At 42.0% G+C, this 13014-nt stretch overlaps 1 protein-coding gene across 2 annotated transcripts; it reads left to right on the top strand.

Moving 5' to 3' along the window:
- The first annotated feature begins 2923 nt into the window (after positions 1-2923).
- On the top strand, positions 2924-10121 carry hoxd3a (homeobox D3a). 2 transcript variants are annotated; one of them, XM_037489583.2, is made up of 4 exons: positions 2924-3201; positions 6992-7051; positions 8609-9163; positions 9277-10121. In XM_037489583.2, exons 3-4 carry the CDS (start codon positions 8713-8715, stop codon positions 10026-10028), a joined length of 1203 nt encoding a protein of 400 aa, XP_037345480.1. In that variant the 5' UTR covers positions 2924-3201; positions 6992-7051; positions 8609-8712; the 3' UTR covers positions 10029-10121. The 2 variants fall into 2 exon arrangements, with proteins under 2 accessions (XP_037345480.1, XP_037345479.1); XM_037489582.2 differs by having other exon boundaries at positions 8609-9178; positions 9277-10119.
- The last annotated feature ends 2893 nt before the right edge of the window (positions 10122-13014 follow it).

The following is a 13014-nucleotide window of genomic DNA, read 5'->3' as shown; positions in this document are numbered from 1 at the left end:
ATCAGAAAAGTCAAGCAATCTTTGTGAGAGAGTGAGACGCTCTTCGTGGTTTTAATTTCTTCTTTCTTCTTAAGAGACACAAATAATTTCGAAAGAAACTATCTTTTTTGTTTTTGGACGTTGCCCAACTGAGGACATTTAATGAGCAACCTGGGATGATTCCCCGGACCTAAACAAAGCGCTGCAGCTCTGCCCACGTGGATCCACGCAGGTTTAAAGATGGAAATATCTTTAATCCCACCAGTAGAGCCCTCAGTACAAATAACACACGCTCAAAGGTTATTTTAGTTTATTTCCGTAGCCGATCCACATTTTAATTGCACAATATATACATATTATACTTGAAGGAACCAATATCTGCAAAGAGCACGCCAAACAAAACCTATTTCGTGAGTTGCAAAAAAAACCCGTTGAATCTTTTATGTTTTACGTTTTTTTGTAAGTAGTATGTTTTAACTTATTTTGTAAAGGTCAGGAAATTTGTTAGCCTAAATAGTATTCCCCAAATCAAGACATTCCTGTGTGCATACAATTCGGAGAACCCTTAAAAGTCTCTCCTGACATCTTTGTAAACTGTGTACATTCTGCATGGCATTGAATTGATATTGGATGTTTTCACATCGAAAGAAATCGAATTCAGAATATTTAGGACTATATTTGTTTATTTCCTTTTGATATGATTTGTTTGCGCCATTATTTATTTGTTTGAAGAAAAAAAAAACGTGTACATTTTCGTATAGCACACACAAATATTAATTAAAAGTCTTCGTTGAACTTAAATTGATTTAAAAATGTGTTTGAACTCTTGTGGGTTATTAGCATGGCTTCATGCGAGGGTTCCAGTCTTTAGTTGTGGGAATCTTTGGAGTTTTTCTTTCACACCGGGCTGACCGAGGGGGGCTTTCACTGCACACATCTCAAGACAGCTATTTCTTGTTTTTTTTACCGTCATTGTCTTCGGACAAAAAAAACAAAAACAAAAGCACAGAAGCTCTCCGAGTACGAAAAGGTCTTCGCTGGGAAGCCTTTACGATGCGACGCTTGAAAAGGTATTTTCAACCGAAGGTCGACAAAAGCAGCAGTGGCAGGTTCATCCAGGGGACACATTTTAGCCGCAAGAACTGACCCCAGCACCCCCCTGACCCGCCGGACAAGCAGCATTTTCTCTCCCAGGCGCTGTTCACTTTGGTTCGGAGGGGTTTTCCACACAGTTAAAGAGCCAAAGCATTCAAAGCAAGGGTCTGTGCGTAAATGACGTGTTTTTTACACGTATTTGAGACAAGCAGGCCTACTTTAAAAAGCTTCTGATTTGTGCATTTGTCTCCTCATGTCAATATGCAATATTGCAATATGCATTTGGGTTTTATTTTTGTAAATGCTTTTCACTTTGTATTGTGCATTGAGATGTGAGAAGTATACTGGAAAAATAAAGATTTCTACTGAATATGCATTTTAATAACTGCAGAGATCTCTTTGTCGCGATTCTAAAAAAAAAAATCATCTTCTCCATTGGAGGAATATCTACATTCCAAAGGGATTTTATTTTACCGGGCTCGCTGAGGTATGTTGCAATGTTTACTTTTATTTTGATTGAATGATTTAGTGTCACCCACTTCGTGCCCATCTCAAACGGATCTCTTTTTGTGGGAAGTTTTCCTTCTGTGGTAACGCGAGCCATATGGGCATTACGCACCCTCAAACGCACCAAATGTGCGCTGCATGGGCAAATTCAGCCTCTTCTCTGGTCAAGCATGAAATGAACGATCATTCATTGATATCATTGATCTGCACGAGTGTGTCGTATCTTTTTTTACAGACTTGAGAAAGGACGAGATTTTCTTAATTTTCACTCTGGCGAGGTCATTTTGAAGAGAGCGTTTCCGCTAAAACGTCCCCATTTAAGCTCTTTCTGGAGCTTTCAATGTGATTGAATTCAAAGAAAACTCTTTGAAGGTTTTGAGTGATTTTTATTGCAAAGTAGAGATTTACACGAGTCTTTTTCACGTAAAAGAAAAGAAAAACACACGGGACAAACTCGACTGATTAAAACCGACAAATAACTTTTTCAGTGGCGAATCCAAATAACGTGATCCATCATTAAGTAAACTTATCCAGGTAACAACTGTTATATGAAATCATGAAATTGGCTGCTAGCCTTATATATTTGATATTACCCCCCCCCCTCCCTCCCCCCGTGCGGGCTATGCCTTTATTGAATATGACCCACTGCTACAATGTACAACGACCCCCGAGCCTCCACAGTGCGAAATCAGTGCTGATACAAAACAAACGAACATAAACGGACATATGGAAAGACAATCTCCAGTCACTCGGCAGTGTTTTCATCCCCAGTGACCACTGTCTCATCCCCGCTGAGCGCACACGGGCCTACATCCGTGCACATGTCGCCGATATGTTTGTGCACGTGTAAAATACACGCGCGCGTGTCATATAGACTCGGAGAGAAGCTGAGACAAAGTGATGCCACCGATCCACCATCCTGCCAAAAACGATCTGCACAAAGATACTGAAGAGTGGAGGGGGGAGGGAGGGGGGGGGGTGAAAACTCTGCATCACCATTTGATACCTATGATTGCTGTATATATACATTTCATTAAAGTGTATTTTTTTATTTAAAAGGTTTATAATATCAAACCACCAGGAGTCCGACTGGCTGCTATTCAAACTTAGAGATAGAAAATATCAAATATATCGCACAGTTCCCTCCAGTCATTGTCAGGTGAGAGCAGCCTACTACTACGTACAGTGTGCAGCCACACTGACCTACATGTCTGAACAGCAATAAATGGGAGCCAAAGGCAGTGCCATTTTCAATGACACTGCACCCAGTGCAGGAATACTACGCCGTGGCTCTCCATCCGGCCATATTTGATTTCCAGCTGTTTTTTCGCAGAAGCTTCTCCGCGCCAGACAACCCCCCCTTAAGATATATTAAAGTGCGCTGTCTGCATTCAGAGATGTAATCCGGAGACTATGCCGCTCCGCTCTCTATTCTGGACCACGTGATTGTCTAAATAATTAATGCAGCACGTCCCCCTAGAAGCACGGCGTCGTCATTAATCGCACGGACTCTATCAGACTTGAAAACTGAAGAGATCCCCCCAAAGAAAATAATATCCGATACTCGGCGCAACCGTAGCCCCGCGCTATAGCGACATTTCCTAACCGATGGATGCTTGGGTAGGTAAATATTTCAGCTTTTTTTTTTTCTCGTGTTGCCATAGCTGGTAAATGACGATATCAGATGTCGTTATGTTTGATAAATTGTTGCCTTACATCTGTGCGCTCTGGACGGGATTATGCTGTGCTGTTGTCGCTGTACGTACATCTTCTTCTTTTTTTCATATCGTGTATTTGGGAAGCCGGAATGTCGGGGCTTGCTGGATTGATAGAATGAATGGTAACAACTACAGAGCAGTGACATGTATTTATGGCTGTTCTCCCCGAATAAATGCTCTTTCGGACATAGCGAGTGGCCCCTCCACAGGGCCCATGTTGAATGTTTATTCAATGTCTTTTTCATATTTATACCACTTTAGAGCAAAAGGGGGGGGAAAAAGATACCATTGGTGCATTTAAAACAAAGGGAAATATCGGGTGAATTATGTATTGCTAAGTAAAGTCGAGAATCTTGTTTTACACGGTCGAGGTTTTCATAATAATACGAATAAAAAGTAAATCTTTCCTTCTTGCTCGGCAGGACAAAGGTGGATTTCGACATTTTATGTTATTACTGGGGGGAGGAGGGGGGGGGGGTTGATTTTTGATTTCTAAGAAGTCGGGCAAGTCAGGGCAGGCTGACAGTTCTGCCGCCTTGTAAATCATTCTCAGTAATTCCTGAAAGGGTTCGAGGCTGTTGGGGGCCGTGCGAAAACTGTAAATCTTTCACTTTTATTACCCTGTGAACATTTGTTGCGACGCTACCAGTCCTGCGTCTCTTCTTTTTCTTCTTCTTCTTCTTCTTCTTCTTCTTCTTCTTCTTCTTCTTCTTCTTCTTCTTCTTCTTCTTCTTCCTCTCAGCAAAGATAAACCCACTGCTGAACCAGTCGAGGTCCTGTGCGGCTCCAAATCGTCCTTTAAAAAAAATACATTCGAATCTTTTCCAATATATTTGTTGATGGGTTATCAAACCCTGCCGTTTTTCTATTGTACTTAATTGTTTGTATTACCTCTGTGAATGATTTAAAAAGCGGTGCCGAGGGAGACACTCTTTGTGTTTGAGCAGTGTGTGACAGGAGAAACAACAAACAAAAGATGATATTGTGGTTTATTTCAGTACAATTCGGCCCCAGCTGGTCGGAATACCCCCACATTAATTCATAAATCATTTTCATAGTGCATGTCCCACATCATTGCAGTAGCTGATGGGCAACTACAATGGGGACATTGCTAGGAGAAGAATATAAGTGTAACATAGTAATGGCAGTAACATTATTCAAGACACTTAACCGTGGTGCATTTATGGCCCACTTTGAAGCTTTTATTGGCACATTTTTTCTAAGAAAAAATCTACAAAAGGCGTCCAATTTAAAAGCTGGTGTAACGTATGAAATGCTCAGAAATGAATTGTGATCATATCCGAAAACCCACCTCAGACACGTGAAGTAAACATCGCTCGGGTGGAGCTGCAGAATATGTCCAAATTTTCACATTAATACCTCAACAACAGCGTATAATATAATACGTGTGTTTAAATAGTGAAGTGCAGGCGTGTTGTAATTCAGGGGGGGTGGGGGGGGGGGGGGGGGGGGGGTGATGAAAAGAAATAGGCAGTGGAACCATTTTCGCACAGTTCAGATGAGGAAATAAACGCCACCCTTTATCAAAACGGATTGGTGAGGTAAGAGCTCGGCTGTAGAAGAGAACAATCACGTGAACAAATATGCTTGTATCTTAAGGCAGCGCCTTTATTTGTCACCACAAAGCTTCCGAAACACCCCGAAAAAACCCCAATCTTAGCTCCAAATATGCCCAGGCCTATATGCGTGTTTGAAGTCCTGTATATTTCAATGGGTGATTGATTGCCAGGGATTTTTTTTTTTCTTCTGGAATAAGGATACCTTGTTCGCTTTTTATTGGTAGTTGAATACGAGTCGTTCCATTCTTTCGGGAATACTGTCTCCATTGGTATATGGAAATGTCTGAAAAACAGCAAGATCAGGTTTAGGACAGCATTGTCTACAGACAAAGGGTGAAGGATTTATTCTAGAGTCTGCATGGAAAGCAACTGAGACTGAGAGGGGAGCTGCTTTGTGATGAATTGATTCGCAGGTAAGCAATCGCATGGCAGAAAGCAACCTTTAACCACGGGTTAATATAATACAAGGAACTATATATGATTTATTCCCCTCAAGGAGGTGATGCTGCTTAATGTCGCTCTTGCCGGCGACCGTGTGTATTTGGAGTCCACCGCTTCTTCTCATCGGCAGATTCATATATATATATATATATTTTTCTTTTTTCTTTTTCGGGGACTAGCGTACTTGTATTATCGACAGCTCCAGCGGCCCAGCTGCTTTTCAGCTGATTTCACGTTTCGATGAAAACCGTCTCGGAGGGAAGAAGTATGGAGAGGAACTTTTCTTTTTGACTCTTGGATCGTAAATCACATTAATTTGTTGTCTTATCACACTGGCGTTTGCAGTGATTTATGTGGTTTCAACTTTATGGCTCTGTTAACCTACCACGTTAAATTATACAGGGATTCATATTGGACGTTTTGCAGGAATACCGGGCTGGATAGTGCACAAGGATGGAGGCAGATCTTAATTTTCCTCCTGTTTAGAGGGGATTAGGAATGCAGTTATTTTTAGTGGGAAAGGAAATAGCTTATTTTTTTATTTATTACTTGCCACATTACGATAACGGATTACCTATTTTACAATGAATTAGAGTTCAATTCATCTTTAAAGCTGCTAAATTTTCACCAAAATCAACAAAAAGCAGCATTATGGTGAAACCTTCTGATGCCACTGGTGACTCTGATTTATTTCAGCATGCGAGCAGAAACAATAAAACAACACTGGTATTAAATGCAGTTATTTAAAAAAAAACACATCAAGCAATAAAAAAAAAAAAATACGCCCATCAAGATGTGTTTAACTTGCTCTGAACCGAGTTGGAAGCCGCTAACCAGTAGCAACGGCTAACTGAGATAATAACACTCCACATTGAGTCCGGCCCATTGTGTGGACCAAACTTACCGTAACAGCGCGTAGGCGAAGAACACTGCTGTCTGAAAAGAGGAGCATGTCTGCTACTAGTAGCCCAGTGTGCCAAAAAAGCACTTAAGGCGATTATCGACCAGCTTTAACAAATATTCCAACATCGAAGGAATCTTGAATATCCATGATAATATTTAAAGTGATTATTATCCAGCAACAAGCAGGGAACCCGAGGTGTGGCTTCACCCTCGGTTAAAAAAAAAAAAAAACATTCCCTAAAAATGTTTAATTTCTAACGTTGGGTCGTCGGACGAGAATCTCCTCCGTTTCCATCGCGGCAGAAAAGCAGCTTTGAATTTGGTTAAGAGTTGAGTCTACTTGTAACCAAACTGCTAGTTGTTCATTAAACTTTGGCCTAATGCTGTGTGACCCAAAGGTCACCCGAAAAAGCTTATGACTGCTAAATATTTGGGCTGGTTCTTTGTGTAAAAAGTGCACATGTAAGACTTTTTTTTGGAGACTTGAAAAAAAAAGTGTCATATGTTCATTTCAGAGGCCATTCGGTCAAAATTTAAACGGCCAGAAATATATTTTTTTATTTGTTCGGGAATTATTTGAAAATATATGTTGAATTGGAGGTATTAAAATTAACTGAATGTAATTGCCTGTATTTTCTAAAAAAAAAAACTAGTGTTGTTGATATCTTCCCCTTTGTATAAATATGTCTTGAACGTGATTCCGATATTTAACTTTAATTTAAACGAAATCGAAGGTGAAATAATATTTTTGTTAAATCTCTCTTCCAGGTCGAGGTCGGAGCCGTGATGAATGCGTGAGGGATTTAAAAGAGTTTTGTGCAGATTTCGGTGAGTAACATTTCTTTAATGAAAGGAGTGGACAGCACAGTCCAACTGCTAACGAGGTGAATGGGTGATTTGAGACTATATATTAACGCTCTCAGTGTTTCACAGGAGGCTTAAATCACGAGCACAGACATGAGGGATGGCTTTGGGCCGTGCGGGTAATTTATATGCGTGTTCCACAGACTCTTTCGAACATGTCCATCTGAAAAGCTGCGTTAAAAAAAAAACAAGGCCAGTGCCCTCAAAACCGTTTCCCACAATCCATTTAAAAAAAAAAAATCTTCTTAAACCCCACTTAAAAACATGCAAATTCTAAACCGTGAAACGAAGGAAAAATTCACCATTTCATCCCAGGATTGCCACACGTTAACCGATCCGTGATCGCCAATATCGCCTGTCTGTCTGTCTTTTTTTTTTTTAAACCAGCAAAGTGTCTCCAGTCTTTCACCTCGGCGTTTCTCCGTCAGAATGGAGGCATCGTTTATAAAGCGAGCCTCTCTATGGGAGAACTCGCCGAGTATGAAATTCTTTCCCTTGCCTTCCTCCTACGCCTAGTTTTTTTTTTTACACTTCTGGGGGCTGCGAGTTCTTAGGGCCTGTTTGGCTTTTCATTCCTCTCTGAGGCCATTTACAACCATAACATTCGCGGTCATAAATTTTGCCGCGGTCCGCACTGACAGGTGCAATTGTTATGCGCGGCGCAGGCTGCGCCTCCTTAAGCCACCAACATACAGTAAAAGGGCCCTTTGATTGTTGTCTTCTAACGTGTCGTTCAGACGCTTGCGCGCGTTACTCTGTTATATTAAACAGATGTTGTTTTTACACATCTATAATGTATATTTTAAATTAAATGTAGCCTATTTTCTATCATCAAAGGTGCGATTTTCAATCCATGGTTTAAACGCAGAAAAAAACGACCAACCAGCCAGCCCAAATATTAGGGTCAAGGCATAAATTCTATTAAAATAAAATAGGGCGAGGGGGGAAGGGGGGGGGGGGGGTGGAGGGGGTAAAATACCCCCCACCCCCATCCCTCCCTCCCCCCACCCGTTCCTCCCCACATACATACTTGTTACTTACAGTTTTACATGAACGTTAATAGCACACGTTGGAGGTGATTTGCACGTACAGCTTCTTGAGTACTAAAAAAAAAATGGGATTCAAACACATGTCCGCGGCCTTGGTGGCCGATTTATTTTTTGCTCCGGGGAACAATGCACGACGGGCTTTGTCAGGCTTCGTGATTAGTGAAAAGGGTATTGTGTGTACGTGTGTGTCAAAGGCTGATTCAGCTTATTTCTAAGGGACTCCTAGAGCCTCTTAGAGGGTCCTTTTATCACAAGTTAAACTTTAACTGTTTTGTGCCAGAAATGAATCTGGGGCTGGTAGATGTATCCCACTTAGAGACAGTTAGTGATTTCTCATTCAATAGCTGCTGCTGCTGCTGCTGCTGCATGAGTCTTGGGCCAAGCAGAGTCAACCTCTAGGAGGTTGCTGCTATAATGAGTTCGGGCCTTATGCATGTGAACCCTGATGAGTCTGATCTGAATGTCATTTTAGGTCACATACTGGATCAACGGTGGGAAACACCAATCACGTGAACAAACGACATCCATGCCACTGGATAGAGTTGCACTGGCTCATCGGCTTTGAATCACAACAAAATGCAGAAAGCAACCTACTACGATAACTCTGGACTTTTTGGAGGCTACACCTTCCCCAAACCTGACTCTTACAACTATGGCCCCGCTCATCAGCCCTACGCTGCTTCCAGCCTTGAGAGCGACTACCAGGGCTCGGTGTGTCCCACCCAGACCTCTGCTCTGCGGCCACCGAGCCTGAAAGACAGTGACCTGAACGGAGACTGCATGAGACAAAGCAGCAGTCAAAGCAACAACAACAGCAGCAGCCAAGCTACGAGTATCGGGGAGCAGCAGGCACCCCCACTGTCGGCATCCTCTCCCAGCTCCAACAGCTCTGCACCCCAGAAGAAGAAATCGCCTTCCAGCAGTGCTTCCAGTTCTGCCACACCGACCCTTACAAAGCAGATCTTCCCCTGGATGAAGGAGACCCGGCAGAACTCAAAGCAAAAGAGCAACAACTGCACCAGTGCAGGTAGAGATAATGATGGTGCGTAGGGCTTATAGGGAATATGGGGTGGGGTGGGGGGGGGGCATTTTTATGATTGGTAATAGCGTGGCTAAGATGATGCTGTGGTTCCTTTACAGGTGGCGAGGTGAGTGACGAGAAGAGCCCACCGGGACCAGCCTCGAAACGGGTCAGAACTGCGTACACCAGCGCTCAACTCGTGGAGCTGGAGAAGGAGTTTCACTTTAACCGTTATCTTTGTCGCCCACGGAGAGTGGAAATGGCAAATCTGTTGAATCTCACCGAACGTCAAATAAAGATCTGGTTTCAAAACAGGAGGATGAAATACAAAAAGGACCAGAAGTCTAAAGGGCTCGCGCACTCTCCCATGGGACACTCCCCGGATAGAAGCCCGCCGCTGAGTGGTCCAAATCACATTGGATACTCTGGCCAGCTCCAAAACGTGAACAGCCTCAGTTATGACGCGCCCTCGCCCCCGTCCTTTGCCAAACCGCAGCAAAACATGTACGGCTTGGCAGCGTACACGGCACCCTTGGGTGGCTGCATCCCGCAACAGAAGAGGTACCCGGGCTCCGAGTACGAGCACCACGGCATGCAGGGCAACGGCAGCTTTGCCAACGCCAATTTGCAAGGCAGCCCCGTTTATGTGGGTGGGAATTTTGTTGATTCCATGCCAGCCTCCGGCCCCATGTTCAACCTCGGCCACCTTCCCCACCCTTCATCCACCAGTGTGGACTACAGCTGTGCCGCTCAGATCCCAGGAAACCACCACCATGGACCCTGTGATCCCCATCCCACATACACAGACCTCACCTCTCACCAAGCGTCTCAGGGAAGGATTCAGGAAGCGCCTAAACTCACGCATTTGTAATATGTGGTTTCTCCGTGTGTGTGTGTGTGTGTGTGTGTGTGTGTGTGTGTGTACGTGCGCGCGTGCGTGTATGTGTGCCAAAATTATGTTGCGCTCTTTTTATTACCTCACTAGTCTAATAACTACACTCCAAGAGAGTTGTGTGTATTATTACAGTATTATTGATATTACTATTAATGCTATTGTGTAATTATTTTCAGAATAATGCAGCTTTGTCGATTTCTGTTGAATATTTGGGGATGCCTAGGCGCACTAGCCTGGTTGTCCGTGGTTCCTTCTCCTTGTTTTTTTCTTTTCTTTTCTCAAGTGCAATGCGCAAATTTTGACTAAATATTTCATGACGTTACTTGAAGGTGAGTCTTGTATCTCGAAAGTAGATTCTCATATTTAGAGGGAAGGACTTTTGTAGGGAATTTTTCGTCTGTTTGGTAGGACTTTATCCTCCTCACGTGAATCCAATTAATTTATTTTGTATTATTTTGCATAATCTTTTGTATTAGCATATAGCCTATTTATTGTTTAATTATTCTTTGTATTGCACATTATTTATCGTTTATATGCGAGTATTTAAGTGTGGAGTTTTTTGTAAGATTGGACAGATCAGTGCACTTGGAAGTGATGGCAAAACAGGGTTTGAAAAATGCTATGACTCGCAGTGTATTGTTGAAAGAAGAGCATTTCTAATTGTAAATCTGGGATAAATGGGACATTTGATAGTGTATAAACTCCACTACATGTCCATTGTTAATCTTGTGTCGAATCTAAAGCAAAACGTAGACTATCGAAGTATGAAATATTATACACACCAGCATGTCATTTTGTGTAGTCCATTACTATTTTTGATTTGTCTTCCATTGTTATTCCATTCAGTTGGATATCCATAAATTTATGACACCCTAACGATATTGAAATGTTATATTTTAATGTGTTTAACATTTTGTAAATAAAGTGCTGAAACTTGTATTTTTTATTGCGTTTTTTAAAAAAAAGAAACACCCTGCGGCATTGTTTGTCCACTGTATCCAATTATTTTAATTCCTCCCCCGTGAAACTGTCAGGTAAGAGTACCGAGGAGGCTTATTGACTCCACAACTCTACTGTACAGTCCGAATCAATAACAAGACACCAGGATATCTAAAACTCATCAGACGACTCTATGCTTCCAATGCAAAGTGCATTTCAGCCGGATAAAGGGCTCTGGAGATTATTGACGTTTCGTTGCTGTGATGGAAGCGGGTCTATGGCCTTACTGCATTTCTCACATGTCACTTATCATTTTTTAGTCGGCCGCATGATTATCTGCTGGGACAAGAGAATAAGGCTCCTTTTTTTTTTAATCGCCGGCTGTCTAATTGATAGGTTCATATTAACGTTTCATACGTTTGCGGATTTGGGAAGTAGAGAAATGCGCCCATGTGCTGATGGGTAAGACAGAGCAGATAGGCAATAAAAGCAGAATGAGAAGGAAAAAAAGAGCAAAAAACACTTTGACATTGGAAATGATGCTATACGATTGATATATGCGTGTATTTGTACGTGCCTGTGGGGGAGAGAAAGAGAGAAAGAGAGAAGGAGAGGGAGAGGGGGGGGGGACGAGAGAGCGCGCGCGCGAGAGAGCAGTTCATCCTTTATTGCTCCTGGAGAGCCATTTCAAAGCTCATTAATCAAAAACTCGTCGCTTTCAGACTCCTCGCTGATCCCTCCTTCTTCCTGAACAAAGCATTTGCATTCCAAATCCAAGTAACACATTTCAAGCCGAGAAGCCCCGGTCGTTAATGGTGGGGGAGAGTTTTCTAAAAAAAAAAACCAAGTGTGTTCGCAGTCTCTGAGATAACTTTGATTTAAAAGCACATCAAGGTAAATTCAATCATCAGTGATATCAGTGCAGGTCCCCAAGTCCCACTGGCCCCAATACGTTTCATCTCAGTGAATCGCAGCTATATCATCCTAAAGCCTTGAACAACTTGACTTTTAGTTTGATTTCATCTTATTTCACAAGTAATTTATTCCATGGGTTTTGTTTCTCAGCTCAACAATAGGCTACAAATCACCTCAGCATTCAATGGACGGCGGCCATTTTACCCTGGTAAGCTCTTTCTTCTATCAGGTCTCCCACTGCAGCTTTCCACACGTATTGGGACCCTTATCATTTTAATGAAATAGAATGTAAAATTGAACCAAATATCCCCCCCAAAAGAAAACGGGCTCAATAAAAAATACCTGATATACTTTTGCATGAAATGAACTTGTTCAAATGAAAAAAGCATTTCATGTTTTAACATTTATTATAATTAATTATTAGTATTTAATCATAGGTTTAAAAGGTCTTTTTGGTGAGACAAGATTCACAATTTGTGTCAATTGAAAAATAATTCCTTTATTGATTTTCTTTGCTCTTAAACCTAATAAAGAAAATATCCCTATATACACAATACCAGTCCAACTCTATACTGTAGCACCGAGTAGTTTCAGCTGTTACCCTCTCCATCAATGAAAGGAAGTTTCACCCCATTTGGGAGTTCCTTTGATTACATGCTGCTCTGCAAAAAAAAAGCACCAAACACCGGTTTAAAAAGTTGCCTCGTTGGAAAAGCCTTACAAATCATATTGCTGTATGCATCTAAGTATGTAAACAGAATACCATTTGACGGCTCAAAGGCTTTAAATATGCACTTATTTAAGGTTCTGTTGAGACTGCAATCAAATAACAAGTGAATCAGAGCCATAAATAAGTAAAAGAAGAGACCCTTTGTTGGAGCAGGCAGTGCACGGAGCAGCTCATTTTGTCTTCCTGATTGGATGGAAGCAGAACAGACCACGCCTGCTCGGTGGAGGGTAATATTTACATCTGCGGATATGGCGCTACTGTAGGTGAAGTATTAATGAGAACTAGAGGTGTTGACAGCCATTGGTGGGACATAACTGGACGCAGTCATTTCATTCAAACACGTTGACACGTTGATTTTCTAATGTCATGGAGAGAGAC

This window comes from Pungitius pungitius, chromosome 10 (genome assembly GCF_949316345.1).
Source record: "Pungitius pungitius chromosome 10, fPunPun2.1, whole genome shotgun sequence".
NCBI lineage: Eukaryota > Metazoa > Chordata > Actinopteri > Perciformes > Gasterosteidae > Pungitius > Pungitius pungitius.
This window is presented reverse-complemented; position numbering and strand designations above follow the sequence as displayed.